The sequence below is a fragment of the Prunus dulcis genome, chromosome 1 (assembly GCF_902201215.1).
Source record: "Prunus dulcis chromosome 1, ALMONDv2, whole genome shotgun sequence".
Lineage (NCBI taxonomy): Eukaryota > Viridiplantae > Streptophyta > Magnoliopsida > Rosales > Rosaceae > Prunus > Prunus dulcis.
This window is the reverse complement of record NC_047650.1, coordinates 9,291,024-9,305,091: the sequence shown is the minus strand read 5'-3', so window position 1 is coordinate 9,305,091 and position 14,068 is coordinate 9,291,024. Positions and strand designations below refer to the sequence as shown.

At 34.4% G+C, this 14,068-nt stretch overlaps 1 protein-coding gene across 1 annotated transcript; it reads right to left on the bottom strand.

The window, feature by feature from the left end:
* Positions 1-2,347, bottom strand: LOC117616365 (transcription factor MYB108). The gene is made up of 3 exons (XM_034345667.1): positions 1,842-2,347; positions 1,127-1,256; positions 1-958 (listed from the first exon to the last, which is right to left on the bottom strand). Exons 1-3 carry the CDS (start codon positions 2,041-2,043, stop codon positions 241-243), a joined length of 1,050 nt encoding a protein of 349 aa, XP_034201558.1. The 5' UTR covers positions 2,044-2,347; the 3' UTR covers positions 1-240.
* Positions 2,348-14,068: the final 11,721 nt, after the last annotated feature.

Below are 14,068 nucleotides of genomic sequence, written 5' to 3'. Positions count from 1 at the left end.
TAAAGGAAAGAAAACACAAACCGAAAATAAATTAATCCACAATTAGATCTCAGTCCTTGCTCACAAATCCTATAAGCATGAAATAATCTAGAATATTATATTAATTCTAATTTTGATCATGGGTTTTGTTTCTAAATTCCCCAAATAGGATTTCTTCACTTCCCTTTGTTGGTTTTGATCTCTACAATGAATGTATATCACTTTCAACCCCTTTTGTAATTAACTCGACACGTCCGATCATCAAATGTTGCTGAGCTGCTCTTGTAAGAACCACATGTCTTCAACATTCCACAAATTGTCCGATATGTCCCCACCGTCCACGCCCCACTGATAATTCTCTTGTTGCTCCATGCCTTGGAAATGTTCCGATCCCAACCCTGGATTGAAACACTGGTCATAGCTACCAACTTGGTGATTTGCTTGGACCAAATAATTATCCGGGGTAGGGTTATTTTTAACCGAGATAGTAGTAGTAGCAGTAGTAGTAGGAGTGTAATAATCCGTCAGGTCGGAAACCGGGGACACTTGAGCCCCGAAAGAGTCTGATGAGGCCGCCGTACTAGAGTTGTCCGGGGTGTAACTTGGTGTGACATGTGAATGTGACGATGCCCCAAAGTGGTGACTTGGTTGTAACAACATTTGTCCTGAAGAAGATTGGAAGGTGGTGTTGTTGTTGTTATTGTTGTTGTTGTTGTTGTTGTTGTTGAAGTGGTGAGAGGTGGCCCCTGCGGCGGTGGCGCTGGTGATGGAGGAATTAGTGGCTGCGGTGGAGGCGGCTGCCGCGGCTTGAATTCTTTCGACCAGCCTAGGCATCCAGAGATACCTCATGGTGTCCTTGAACTGCTTGCTGTTGACGTCACATTTGAGTTGCTTGGCGTGCTTTTGGACACGGGTCCTCCAATAGTTTTTGATCTCATTGTCAGTCCTTCCTGGCAAGTGTTGTGCAATTTTTGACCATCTGTGATTGCCAAAAAAACAAACATGCTGCTTTTTAGTTTTTAGTTTTTACTTTTTAGGGTTAATTCAAGAAAACAACAAATAAAGGGCAGAAAAGCCATATTTAGATATAGATTAGACTTGATTATGATTCTCATTGATGATGTTGAATTTGGATAATTATAATTACCTATTACCCCAGCGAGAATGAAGCTCAAGAATCAGAAGCTGCTCTTCAAGGGTGATGTTACCCCGTCGGACGTCGGGCCGGAGATAGTTGAGCCACCGTAATCTGCAGCTCTTTCCAGTTCTTTTCAGACCTGGGTTGGTTGCAAAAGTTCAATAATTTTGTTAGATATTTGTGTGGCAAAATAATTTGAAGTAAGTAATAATAATAATAATAAAGATCTTTAAGAACAAACACTAGTACTTTATTATTTGCTCATACAGTCATTCCCATATATACTTTATGACAACTGGGCTCTCTAAAATATAGGTTTTCTTTCTCTCTTTCTAGTATCTGGGATAAGGCTAAAGAACAATCATCATGATCACAGAAGATACAGTTCACATCATCATCAATCCAGCATATGCTCAGCTCACAATTTTATTTTATTTTTACTCCCTAATTTTCTCTTTCGAGAAAGTGAAGCTTTTCCCACTCTATCGAATCCTTTTCATAGGACCCAATAAGGAAGAAATAGAGAAAAGAAGAAGCATAGAGATTTCCAACCACAGCTCACAAATTATCTGGTGGACGTTTCATTCTTTCACACGGAATTTTCATTGTAAGGCAAAAAAAAAACCCATCTCAATGAAGCAAAGAAAAGGCAAAAAGAAGGTGCCCCGAAATAAAACCAAATTGATCATCACGTTGTGAAAAAAGCCATGGAAAATAAATTTACCTGCACAGCGAGCGAGGGAGTTCCAGCGACCTTCGCCGTGGTTAGCAATGTAATTCATGAGAGCAAGGTCTTCTTCAACAGTCCAAGGCCCTCTTCTCAGGTCCATCTGGTCCTCAGCTTCCTCATGAATATCATTTTCAATGGTGGCCGAGGCTGATGAGGAGTTGTTGCAGCCTCTTCCTCCTCCTTGAACACCGTCCATATCTCTCTCTCTATATATATAGTTCCTCTAAATGGACACACTTGTTGATTGAAGCAAAAAGGGTTTGCTTGCTTTCTTTGCTTGTTTTGGTTGCTCTTGGAGATTATTAGAGAGAGAAAATGAGAGAGTTAGAGAGAGCGTGGGGAAGAGAAGGAAAAGACAGAGGGAGTTGGATGGATGTACGGGAAAGATAGAGAGAGGGTTTGCTTTTATAGATGTATAGATGGGTTTGAAAATGGAGAAAAAAATATTAAAGTTAAGCATGTGAGAGAGAGGTGATGAGATAGGAGGATAGGGATACAGAGAGGAGAGAGAGGGAGAGAGAGAGAGAGAGGAGAGCAAAGCCGCAATGGGGACTTGTTTTGTAGTCTCTAATTAACTATAGTTTAATTAAAGTAATTAACACACACACTTAAGTTAAGCTTGTTAAAGTAATTATTATAGTTAGAAAGAGGCTTTGAAGTTTGACCTTTTGACTCTACCTCTCCCTCTCTCTCTCTCTGTTTGTGTGCGTCTCTGTGAATTCGTGCGTGCAAATATGAGTTTAGATTTAGAAAATGGTTTTCTCCTTCTCGAAGCATGCTTCCCCTTTTTCTTTTTTGAGAGGGCACCATCTGTTACTTTTTTTTTTTCTTCTTACCAAATTCTAATTTGTAATGATGATGGAATGTTTTGTAGTAATTAAATACTCTGTTTTTTCTTCCATTCTTGTTCTTATTCTTTTCGAACAACAGGATACTCTAATTAATTAGTTTAATTGATCTTGTGCTTGCTAATTAGATGCCATAATAAACTTCGCAAATCAGAATTTCTCTCTGTAGAATCACAAGGAAAAAAAGCATAATTTAGGACCACATGATCAAAAGAATTACAAATAAAACTTTATCTATGTATATATTGGCAGCACTTTTTCTTTACGGGTGGAGGATTCTTTTTTTTTTCTTCTTTTTTTTGGGGAGAGAAGGGGGGGTCCTTTCTCCTTGCACATATATCCATCGCCATGTTCAATCTAAAAATTTTAAGCTGCCAACTTGCCAAGTGAAGAGCTTACACAACTAAGCGCTAGTTTAAGAATGATTCTATATAAGCTAATAATCACTTTTATGAAGAATCAATTCTCCATATAATCACTTTAAGTGGTTTTAAGTAATTTGTGATTTTCCTTAAAATCACTTAAAATCACTAAAAGTGATTATATGGAGAAACACATGGGAAGTGCTTCTTCCAATAAGTGATTATGGTCTATCTAGAATCATTCCCAAACAAACCTTAACTATTGAGAATTCTTTTGTGTGGTCCTATTAACTATGTATGTGCCCATAAGATATAATGGACTCTGAGATCTATATATCTAACCCCATTACCAAACAGAAATAAAATAACATAGACTTTTTTAATTCTAGTATTTATAATTACATTCGAGGTTCTAAACTTAATTTCTATATCCCTAATATCGGTTGTACAAAACACAAATAAATAACCAATATAAGAATAATACACATCCTATTGATTACCTTTACTTCAATTATTTGTTGTAATTACAATTTATTTTATTTTATTTGCATGGATTGACAATTAAAGAAAAGAATACGTTCTTCTTTTCTTTTTTTCTTTTCTTTTTTTTCCCCACTGGTGGCTCGTCGAAGCAAGCAATCGTATAGGCTACTAATAAATAGTCACAAACCCCAACCTACGGTCTGAGACTCTGATGAGTGATGAGAAGAAGGTAGAGCGTTTGACTGCTCTCACTGCCCTCTTATTTTGTCTTTTACTGTAGCTTGGCAGACTTCTATATCTATATATATATATATATATATATATATATATAAATTATAACTTCTTCTAAATAATATTCTTTTCATTACACTTATTAACTTCAAGATAAACTCTTTTAGCACAATTTAATTGTCTGAGATCTGTCCCCACACGTCCAATAGGTCGGCTTTGATTCACCACAAAATGGGATTTTAATCACATCATTTACATTGAATAGAAGAGAGATTAATTAAAAGGCTGATAATTAATAGTTTTCATCAAAATAAATGTTTGGATTACCTAGCAAAAAGGCTAAAACTTTAATTAATTCCTTGTATTTAATTCTTATCCCACTTAAATTAAAGCACAGTTAGATGGCCATCAAATATCATTGCAAATTAGTGATTAAAGTTGCTCGAAAGTTGACAATGTGCTTGTGATAATTGAAGAAAGGCCAGTAGATGTACTCCTTGATTCCGGTACCACTATTACTGTTAATCAAGAAGGTTTAGTCTAATGTAGTTAAATGTATTTTTATTCTAATCAATTAGCTCTTGATCTAGTTGTACATCCTATTTTTTTTTCAATTTAGACGATGTTGCAAGTTCAAATTTTCGTCCGTTATATTAAAAAGAAATACTATCGTATAATGAACGATTCATATAGCTTCCAAAGTTTTGATCTTCTTATACAAGGGCTCGAGAAGAAAATCGAACAAGGAACTCTGAAGATAAATAAATAAAAAATAAAAAAAACAGGGAAAGAAAAAGGAAACTTGCACTTTGATCGACATACTTATAAAAGCAATCCATGGACACAATCTCTGTCTTATATGAAATGTTGATATATAAAAATAGGAGCAAATATTTTGATGGCATGATCAACACGTGCTAGCTAGGGCCAATGCATATGTGCAATGCATGCACCTTGCTAAATTTAAGGTTTTTATTGTTCCTCTTCACTCAGTATCCAATTCCGGCTGTGTCTCTTTTATATATAGCAGGGGACATCTTTTCTGTTCTTCAAACTTTATCGTCATTTTGGTCGGAAAACCATGTCTGTGTTTCAAGTTTTTTATTAGGACGGTTGTCGCATTGTCACATATATACGTGTGTATATCGTATCGTTATTTGTTCTAATAAAATACTATCGCTTGTTCGGTGATACATTAATTTATCTATTATATACCATTGAGTGTATCTTTCTTTATTCTTCTTTTTGGGTAATTTAAACGAATGAGTATCAAATTGCCATGGCCGTGGGATGCAAAGCAGAGAAAGGGAACCAGCCGAAATATGAAAAAGCTATACAACAAAACATAAAAATAAATAAATAAATAAAAAGAAGAGGAATTGGGGTCACATGAAACATCACATACCCCATGGTGGGACTAGCCCCTTCTGGTGATGATTCAATTAGGAGGGGAAACATTATGAACATGGCCAGTGTGAACTTAGGCCAAAATATACACCAGCAGGAAAAGGGCTCAAAGGAATATATGTCACGGGTGTATTTTCTAGTAGTGGTATATCGATAACGTTTTTATTAAATTAATGGAGTTTTATGCAGGAATCTGCTACATATAGTAAAATTAAAGAGAAAAAAAAAAAGAAGGAGATGGTGGAGGCCTACGGAGCACGTATGGCAATGAATAAGGTGTAAGTGCCTAGCTATAGTTTAACTCACATGATGAGGCCTACAATGCTAGGGACGTACGTTTATATATATATATATATATATATATATATATATATATATAAATATATATCCACTCTCAAAATTGAAACACACATCGATGGATCAAGTAGCTTTTTGTAGTGAGAAAGGAACATATCTCTATTATACAAAACCAATCATGGCATCCCTTATGCCCTCTCCAATATAAGAAAAAAAGAGAAGAAAAGAAAAGAAAACCATTTTATTCATTGTTCTGATCCAACAACCCCAAGCCTTGTATAAAAATTTGTATAACTCTAGTGTTCATTTTGTTTCTCTTATATTACTATCAAGGTAGTTAAAAGATAGAGAAGTGTTTGGAACAGTTATTTGTATACGGGCAAGTGAATACAACTATTGATGCAAAATGAGACATGCAATATGTTAATTGCCATAAATTATTTGTTGGAGACACCTTTGTCAAAGATAAAGAGTGTAGAAATGAACTTTCCAAAAATCCAAATTGCCCTCTCCAATATAAATAAAAAGAGAAGAAAAGAAAACCATTTTATTCATTATTTTGATTCAACAACATGATACCTATATAAAAATTTGTAGAACCCTAGTGTTCATTTTGTTTATTTTATAGTACAAACGTATTTATTATATAAAGTTAGGTTAAAAGATAGAGGAGGGTTTTCAACAGTTATCTATATACGAGCGAGTGACTATAATTGTCGATGCAAATGAGACACGTAATATGTTAATTGCTATAAATCATTAATATGTGTGTGACTGACTATTCAAGACATCTTTGTAAAAGATAACGAGTGTAGAAATGAACTTCCCATAAATCCAAATTGCCCTCTCCAACGTAAATAAAAAGAGAAGAAAAGAAAACTATTTTATTCATTATTCTAATTCAGCAACATCATCCCTATATAAAAATTTGTACAACCCTAGTGTTCATTTTGTTCATTGTATAGTACACACGTATTTATTATAAAGTTAGGTAAAAAGATAGAGGCCCGGACAAAAAAAAAAAAGGAAAAAAAAAAGGTAAAAAGATAGAGGAGTGTTTTCAACAGTTATTTATATACGAACGAGTGACTATAATTGTTTATGCAAATGAGACACGTAATATGTTAATTGCTATAAATCATTAATATGTGTGTGACTGATTGTTCAAGATATCTTTGTGAAAGATAAAGAGTGTAGAAATGAACTTCTCACAAATCCAAATTGCCCTCTCCAATATAAATAAAAAGAGAAGAAAAGAAAACCATTTTATTCATTATTCTGATTCAACAACCTGATCCCTATATAAAAATTTGTACAATACTAGTGTTTATTTTGTTCATTGTACAGTACACACGTATTTATTATAAAGTTAGGTTAAAAGATAGAGGAGTGTTCTCAACAGTTATTTATATACGAGCGGGTGACTATAATTGTTGATACAAATAAGACACGTAATAGATTAATTGCTATAAATCATTTATCTGTACATGACTGACTGTTCAAGACATCTTTGTAAAAGATAAAGAGTGTAGAAATGAACTTCCCACAAATCCAAATTGCCCTCTCCAACATAAATAAAAAGAGAAGAAAAGAAAACCATTTTATTCATTATTCTAATTCAACATCCTGATCCCTATATAAAAATTTGTACAACCCTAGTGTTCAGTTTGTTTATTGTATAGTACACACGTATTTATTATAAAGTTTTTTTTATAAATTTTTTAATTTTTTAATTGTTGATGCAAATGAGACACGTAATATGTTAGTTGCTATAAATCATTAATATGTGCGTGATTGACTGTTCAAGACATCTTTGTAAAAGATAAAGAGTGTAGAAATGAACTTCTCACAAATCCAAATTGCATATAAAAGAAAAGAAAAGAAAAGTAAACCATTTTATTCATTATTCAGATTCAACAACCTGATGCCTATATAAAAATTTGTACAATACTAGTGTTCATTTTGTTTATTGTACAATACACACGTATTTATTATAAAGTTCGGTTAAAAGATAGAAGAGTGTTCTCAACAGTTATTTATATACAAGCAGGTGACTATAATTGTTGATGCAAATAAGACACGTAATAAATTAATTGCTATAAATCATTTATCTGTACATGCCTGATTATTCAAGATATCTTTATAAAAGATAAAGAATGTAGAAATGTACTTCCCAATAATCCAAATTGCCATCCCCAAAACATGGTGTCAACTTTTTTTAACCAAGCGAAAGGCGCATCGTAGGTAACTATCAGATATAACATCTTCAACACTTTTTCCTAGACAAACTAAATACTCAATGTGGAAATCACAATCACTATCTGGATCACTCCACTTGAGACAGAGGCAGGGTAAAAAAACAATCTTTTACTGTGCAGAACAACTACTATTTGGACCTTTTCCCCAACAAACACAAAGATTATTAAAGTGAGGAGGTTAATAATTTTGTTCTTGAATTATTCCTTTGGTTTAAAAATAGTTTTGAGTATCATCATCAGAATTTAATCATATATAAAAAGGCCTACAGACTGTAGCAGTATAATTATAGTGTGAAAAGGCTTTTTTCTTCAAAAGCTGGGGCCTATATATTGGGGTATATTTATGGACTCTTAAGAATCAAAGCTCCTACTCCCCTAAAGGAAACCAGAGGGAGAAAAGTAGAACAAGAAAAGAAAACTATGGACTCCATGCTCTAGATCTGTGACACGTGTCCCACCACCACCATCACCAAATTTTTTTTCTTCTGGGGCTTAAAAACTGCTGCCATCACAGAACCCACCAGCAGCAATTGCAGGTCTATTTCAGGATTTTAGGCACAAAATTCCAGTTTAGTTTCTCTTTCACTCATTTCACACCAGTTTTGAATTTGCAATTAAATGCCCTCCTCCAATTCCAGCAGCTTCTAAATAGTATAAAACATGACTGTGACCCATCCAGCCACATACTTTTCTTGCACTGTTCACATATAAAATTCACCGTTAACTTGTTGGCTCAACTCATCTCTTGTTTCAATCGTTTTCTTTTGCATAAACATGTGTGACAATTTGTCCCTTTAAAGCAGTAATTGTTAATTTCTTAGTAGGTAGGATGCTTTAAAAAGAAATGGTTGAAGTCTACAAATTTGATTCATTCCCTCTTTTTTTTCGCCACACTTTTCTTCCCTTCTCCATATTCCCAAATAATTCTTGAGACAAGTTTCTAATTAAGTCAAGTCCACTAAAAAAAATCATTTTCTATTTAAATCATCCGAGCATCCGAAATTGCGATTAATTAGACTTAATCCGCGTATATATATGTGACAAGTTTTAAGAATCAGATTATTCAATTCTTCTTTCACTATAACGTCTGTGTTTTACTGTAGATATGGTATGGATATAGAGTGTCAGTGTAACATGAAACCTAAATAACTATGTACAACTAAGCAAGGAAAGCTGCATCTGGTCTAGGTTTCTACTAACGAATATGCAGCCATGAAAGGAAGATGTGTCACTTCGTTCTTTCTAAGCTACTTTATACTGTTCCCACAGAAAAGCATAATATTCTAAAGGACTCTCCAATTCTCATCATCAAAACTAACTCCATTCAATCCTCTCTCAGAATTTTTTTATAATTTTGTTTTCATCCCTCACAGTCCTCCAAGCCATATGCTCAACAATCAATAATCAAACCAATCGATCAATAAGAAGACCAGAAAAAAAGAAAGAAAAAAAAAAAGGGAGATGGATGATGAGAGCGACAGACTGAACACCATCTACAGTATCTTGGTCTGTTTGTCAAAAGTTAAGCCGGATTTTAAGGGCGTATGTGGTTTGGTTAACATTTTCTATTGGCCGGTGTTCTTCTTCTTCTCTCCTCTCTGACAGTTTTATCTACAAATTTGTATAATTTTTAGTCGTTTCTCTTTTTTCTTCTGTATATGTGAAGCGTCTTTGACCCAAACTTGGATTTGGAACCCTTTTTTCTTCCCACCCTCGTTTTGACCCCTTTGAGAATTGAGGCCAAGAGGGCATGCGTATGTATTTTTCTTCTCAACAAGTATACATTATATACATGTGTTAGGTAGATATACAAATTTTAATGATTGTTTGACGGGGGTATATAATGTAATTAGTTGAATATAATTTTTAAAACTTTTCTTTTATTACAAGTGATTATCTACTTTAAACTAATATAAACTATGAGGAGGGAATTCAAACTTTGGTGTAGAGTGGGGAGCACTTCCGTTAAGCCCATATATGCTTAGTTGAATATAATTTCAAGGGGTAAAAAGGTGTGCCATGAAAAAATGAACCAATCCATTGTATCTTACATTATACACGCTTGTAACATTGTCAAACGACCCCCGAAAAAATAACAGAACAAAAGCTAAGACATTGAAAAAGTAGAATTAAAGAATCATTTTATTCATTTCATGTATTTTTAATTATGAAAGTAAAAAGACAAACGAAACAAGCACTAGGTTATAATCCTACACCAACCATCTTTGTAAATTAATCTCAACTTTTGCATGAGCTCTATATTCATGCATTGGATAAGATCTTTATCCTCTAAAAGGAAATTAAGTGGAAAACAAAAGTAAGGGAGATTAATCGATACATTAGTTAATAGGGAAATGCGAAACCGTCACTTTATAATTATTCAGAACTTGTTCGTATACGATACGTATCGTAGAAAAATCGCAAAGATAAAGCTTGAGTCCATGAAAGAACAGGGTATGTAACTCTGTATTTGGCAATATGTCCAATCAATCCAATCTGAACTTTAAACTCTGCGCATGGTAGACTTCATTCTCAGACAAGACCAATCATATACACTAATATCCACTCGAACTTGATAACGGTTTACTTTGGGGGAAGTTGAGGGGCTATGTACTATGTATGGCCTGCCCAGATTGACCTTATGATCTTACAATTTTCCTGCATTTATGCTCAAATGGATGGCTCTGCCTCTTGCAGTGCCTTTGTGCCAACCCCAGCCCTACATAGCCCAACCTTAATGTCCTCGTTTTCATGCCAATTCTTTATTTCTTTTGTTCCCATTGTTTGGCCTCTCCAGATTCTTTGAGTCAGCCTGCAACTCCAAAGGTCTTTGAGCTGGTGAGCCATATCCTATATTTTAACGAACTAATTTGACTACTTATTAGATTTAGATTAATTTTAGTGCATGGCTTTGGCCAATTGAGAGAGTGCGAGGAGGGTACTGAGGTCAGAGACCAAGCTGACTTATGTTTTGTTTGCTAATGGACCTCTCCAAACATAAGATGAATTAATAATATAAAAATAAAAAAACATATAAATGCCAACGGGATATAGCCTTGCAGACCAATGATATCAAGTTCAAATTTTTATGACATATTAGTAGCGTGTATGAGAAAATCCCCTTCTCTTAAACTCACAATCGAGCTATATTAATTCATATAAAGAAAATGTAGCACTATGTCTTAATTATATGTATATATTTTGGACTTATTGGTTCTATTCTTTATGACGTGTAGAACGAAGCTAAAGCATGAGGAAGCCGCCAAAGAGACCAAGAAAAACAAGGGAAAAAAAAAAGATGATGACCAGTGTCTCATCTCTAAGATGCACGCCTTCCCTTTTTTAAGGTTAAAACCTTAAAAGCTTGGGCTCCAAGACTAAAGTTGTGTCCTCTCGTGTTCCCCATAGTCTTTGCTATTTTTGTTAGTATGCGTAACTCTGTTGGTCTCTAACTACAATTAGAGGGTTTTAATTAAACTAAACATAATTAGATTGCTTGATTGCTTTTCCTCTGATTAACAACACGCTTTATTTGTGGACAAGCGTGTTGTTGCCACACTAGGCAAAAAAAAAAAAGGTGGTCTATCATAAGCTTGCTTAGATTAATCATTGATTTAAAAGAAGAAGAAAAAAGCCTCATTATGCTTGATTTGATTGTTTATTGCCTCCATTGAGCTGCTTTATTGCAACTTTTTACAATCTTTCTTACTTAGAGTTCATACTGGTGGTGGCAGACGGAGGAGATTCGATGCCGCGGAGCTTAATTTGTTGTTACTATAAGTGGTTTGGATTGATGCTGATTTTAAACTTTTGATAGATATGAAGTTTATACTGTTATAACGAAGTTTACAATCATCTATGACTCTCAATTGTTATTATTAATCATTTATGCAATTGATAACTGTTATTTATAATCGATACACGTGAAGGACTGATGGTAAGATTTCTTATTTGTTTTGGTCACAAACACATGTTTTGACACATGTCCTTGATCATGCCATTTTGACGGACTTTCCCCAAATAGATACTCATTAATAAATATAAAAAAACCACTTTAAGGGTTGGTGACCTTTCATAGGAAAGACCAGGACAAAGATGGATCTTTAGCCACGGACCACTCAAGCCGGCCATCCAGTGCTGGGTTATGATTCGTGTTAGCTGTACTTAAACCTAAGCTAACCATTGCAAATGCTTACACATGTATGTGGGGAAGCGTAAAGCAATACTTGTAGTATTAGTGGTGTCAATCTGTGATTGGTGCACGTATGCAAATTATGTTATCCTATATGCTATAGCTAGTTTGCCAATACAAATGTCAATTTTGCTAAAAGGTTCAGGTTAGAGGAGAATCCCAATAGTGAGATACGATTATATGGATTAGTTCACCGTCCAAAGTTACGTTTTCATGTGGTAGATTGACCCATACACGTGTACAATCAAAGTGTATCATTCATTTAATAAGTTAAATATACATCAATCACCCAATTCATTCATGCTACAAAGACATCCTTTGAAGGCGATTGCAGGAGGACGATGAGGAGGAGATCATCTAATCAAATTGCCAGTTATATTAGCGTTACAGAAACGATTTTTAATCGTTGATTGATTTTGAGTTTAATCTTAGAAGATAGCGATAAATAGGGTTTATAAGGAATATGTCAATGAGTTATTGTATGTGCCGGCCAGTTATATATTAACGTCTCTAATTAATACAATATGAACATGAGTGACGTTGATATAACATGGCACGTACAAAAACTCAAGCGTCCAAAACCTAGCTACTTGTTTGAAAATAATAGGTAGCTACCAAATACCGTGTATGGTGCATAATCCTTGAGGCTGTGAGACAAATCATGAACAATGGTCAACAAGAACAGTGGTTTAGATTTCAACAGGCAAAAAAAGGAAAGGGTTTTATGATAGAATTATGAGAATAATAATGGTGACGATGAAAATGACGAGGATACTGACGACATGGAATTTGATGGTAATGGTTTTGTAACTATGCAAGTGAAAAGAAAAGGGAAGAGAATGGCTGAAGATTGCGATGTGTTTGTATATGGAACCATGAATTAATGTCAAGACACATGTGATAAGACTACAGATATTGATGAAAAATTTAGACCAGATTCAATGGCACCTCTTACGATCAAAGTCCTCAAGTCCTCCTTGTAAAACGACTTCTCTTTGAGGTATCTTTTTTTTTTTTCCCTACTTTTTGAAAATTTCAATAGCTTGTGTTGCTTCCCAAAAGTATTAGTTAATTACCCATTATTTCCATGATTAAGCCTTCTTTTTTCTTGGCTTTACACTACCCACTAAGAAACTAGCATTTGGCTTTCATAATGATTTATTTAACAAATCCCCACTAAGTCTCTCATTTTCAATAATGTTAGGAAACTAGTACGGCCAAACGAGTAAACTCCATTGTCATGTCGAAAAATTAGACCAATATAGTCCATTTGTGATTGATTAAAGTTTAACCCATTTTAGGGGGTAAATCATGTGGGTACCATCATACACATAAGGGAAGTCAAATTGATGAAGTTAACAAATGATTGTAATGATACTAATAATGGCTTCTTGGAGAATTATGCACGTAAATTCATTCATCACATAGATAGTTTAGTTGAAAGATCAATGAAAACTTTTTTTATGTTGAATTTTGTCCTTGGAAGGAGGCGAAATCAATGGTTGTCTTATGAGTTTACGGTGATTGTTATTAGAGTCCGATACAATGCGTCAAACACACTAAAGAAGTACTCGTTGTATTAAACGGAACCTTATGAGAAATTGCAGTTAATCATATTGCTATATTCCTTCCTTTTGGGGTATACTATTCATATCTTCTTTTTCCATGAGCATAAAGGCATATGAATGGGAAAAAGTAAAAAAGCATAGGAAGAACATAGCAAAGCTTGAGCAAGGAGCCAAGGACTTAAAGCCAAGCCCTTTGGTAAAATTAAACACACAAAGCAAAGATAAAGTCACTAATTAAGCACATGATTTTGAGTTTCAACTCCACATTCCCTCCAAAGTTGAAAGCAAAGAACTTGTCACATACTTGTTGTCCTGTAGACATATATATTAGTAATTTAGTACCAGCTAGAGACATTTGGTTGGATAAAGCCCAACAGCATCGATTCATTCAGTGGAATTAAACTGGCCTATCATATAGGGCCTGCAGTTCTCAGACAATTTGTACAAAAATAAACCCTTAAAAAAATATAGCTTTGAATTAACTTAACCAGAAGCCACCAAAATGTGAATGCAACAAAGCCACTCTGCTTCGTATTCCAAAGCCCTTCATGATGCCCTATTATTTTATTCTAACT

What these genes read in the sequence shown, in the direction of transcription:
- LOC117616365 (XM_034345667.1), bottom strand. Translation starts at nt 2,043, where the DNA reads ATGGACGGTGTTCAAGGAGGAGGAAGAGGCTGCAACAACTCCTCATCA. An exon ending in CTCCCTCGCTCGCTGTGCAG is followed by an intron (nt 1,257 to 1,841) that starts GTAAATTTATTT and finishes CAACCAACCCAG; the next exon opens with GTCTGAAAAGAACTGGAAAG. An exon ending in CATTCTCGCTGGGGTAATAG is followed by an intron (nt 959 to 1,126) that starts GTAATTATAATT and finishes TGGCAATCACAG; the next exon opens with ATGGTCAAAAATTGCACAAC.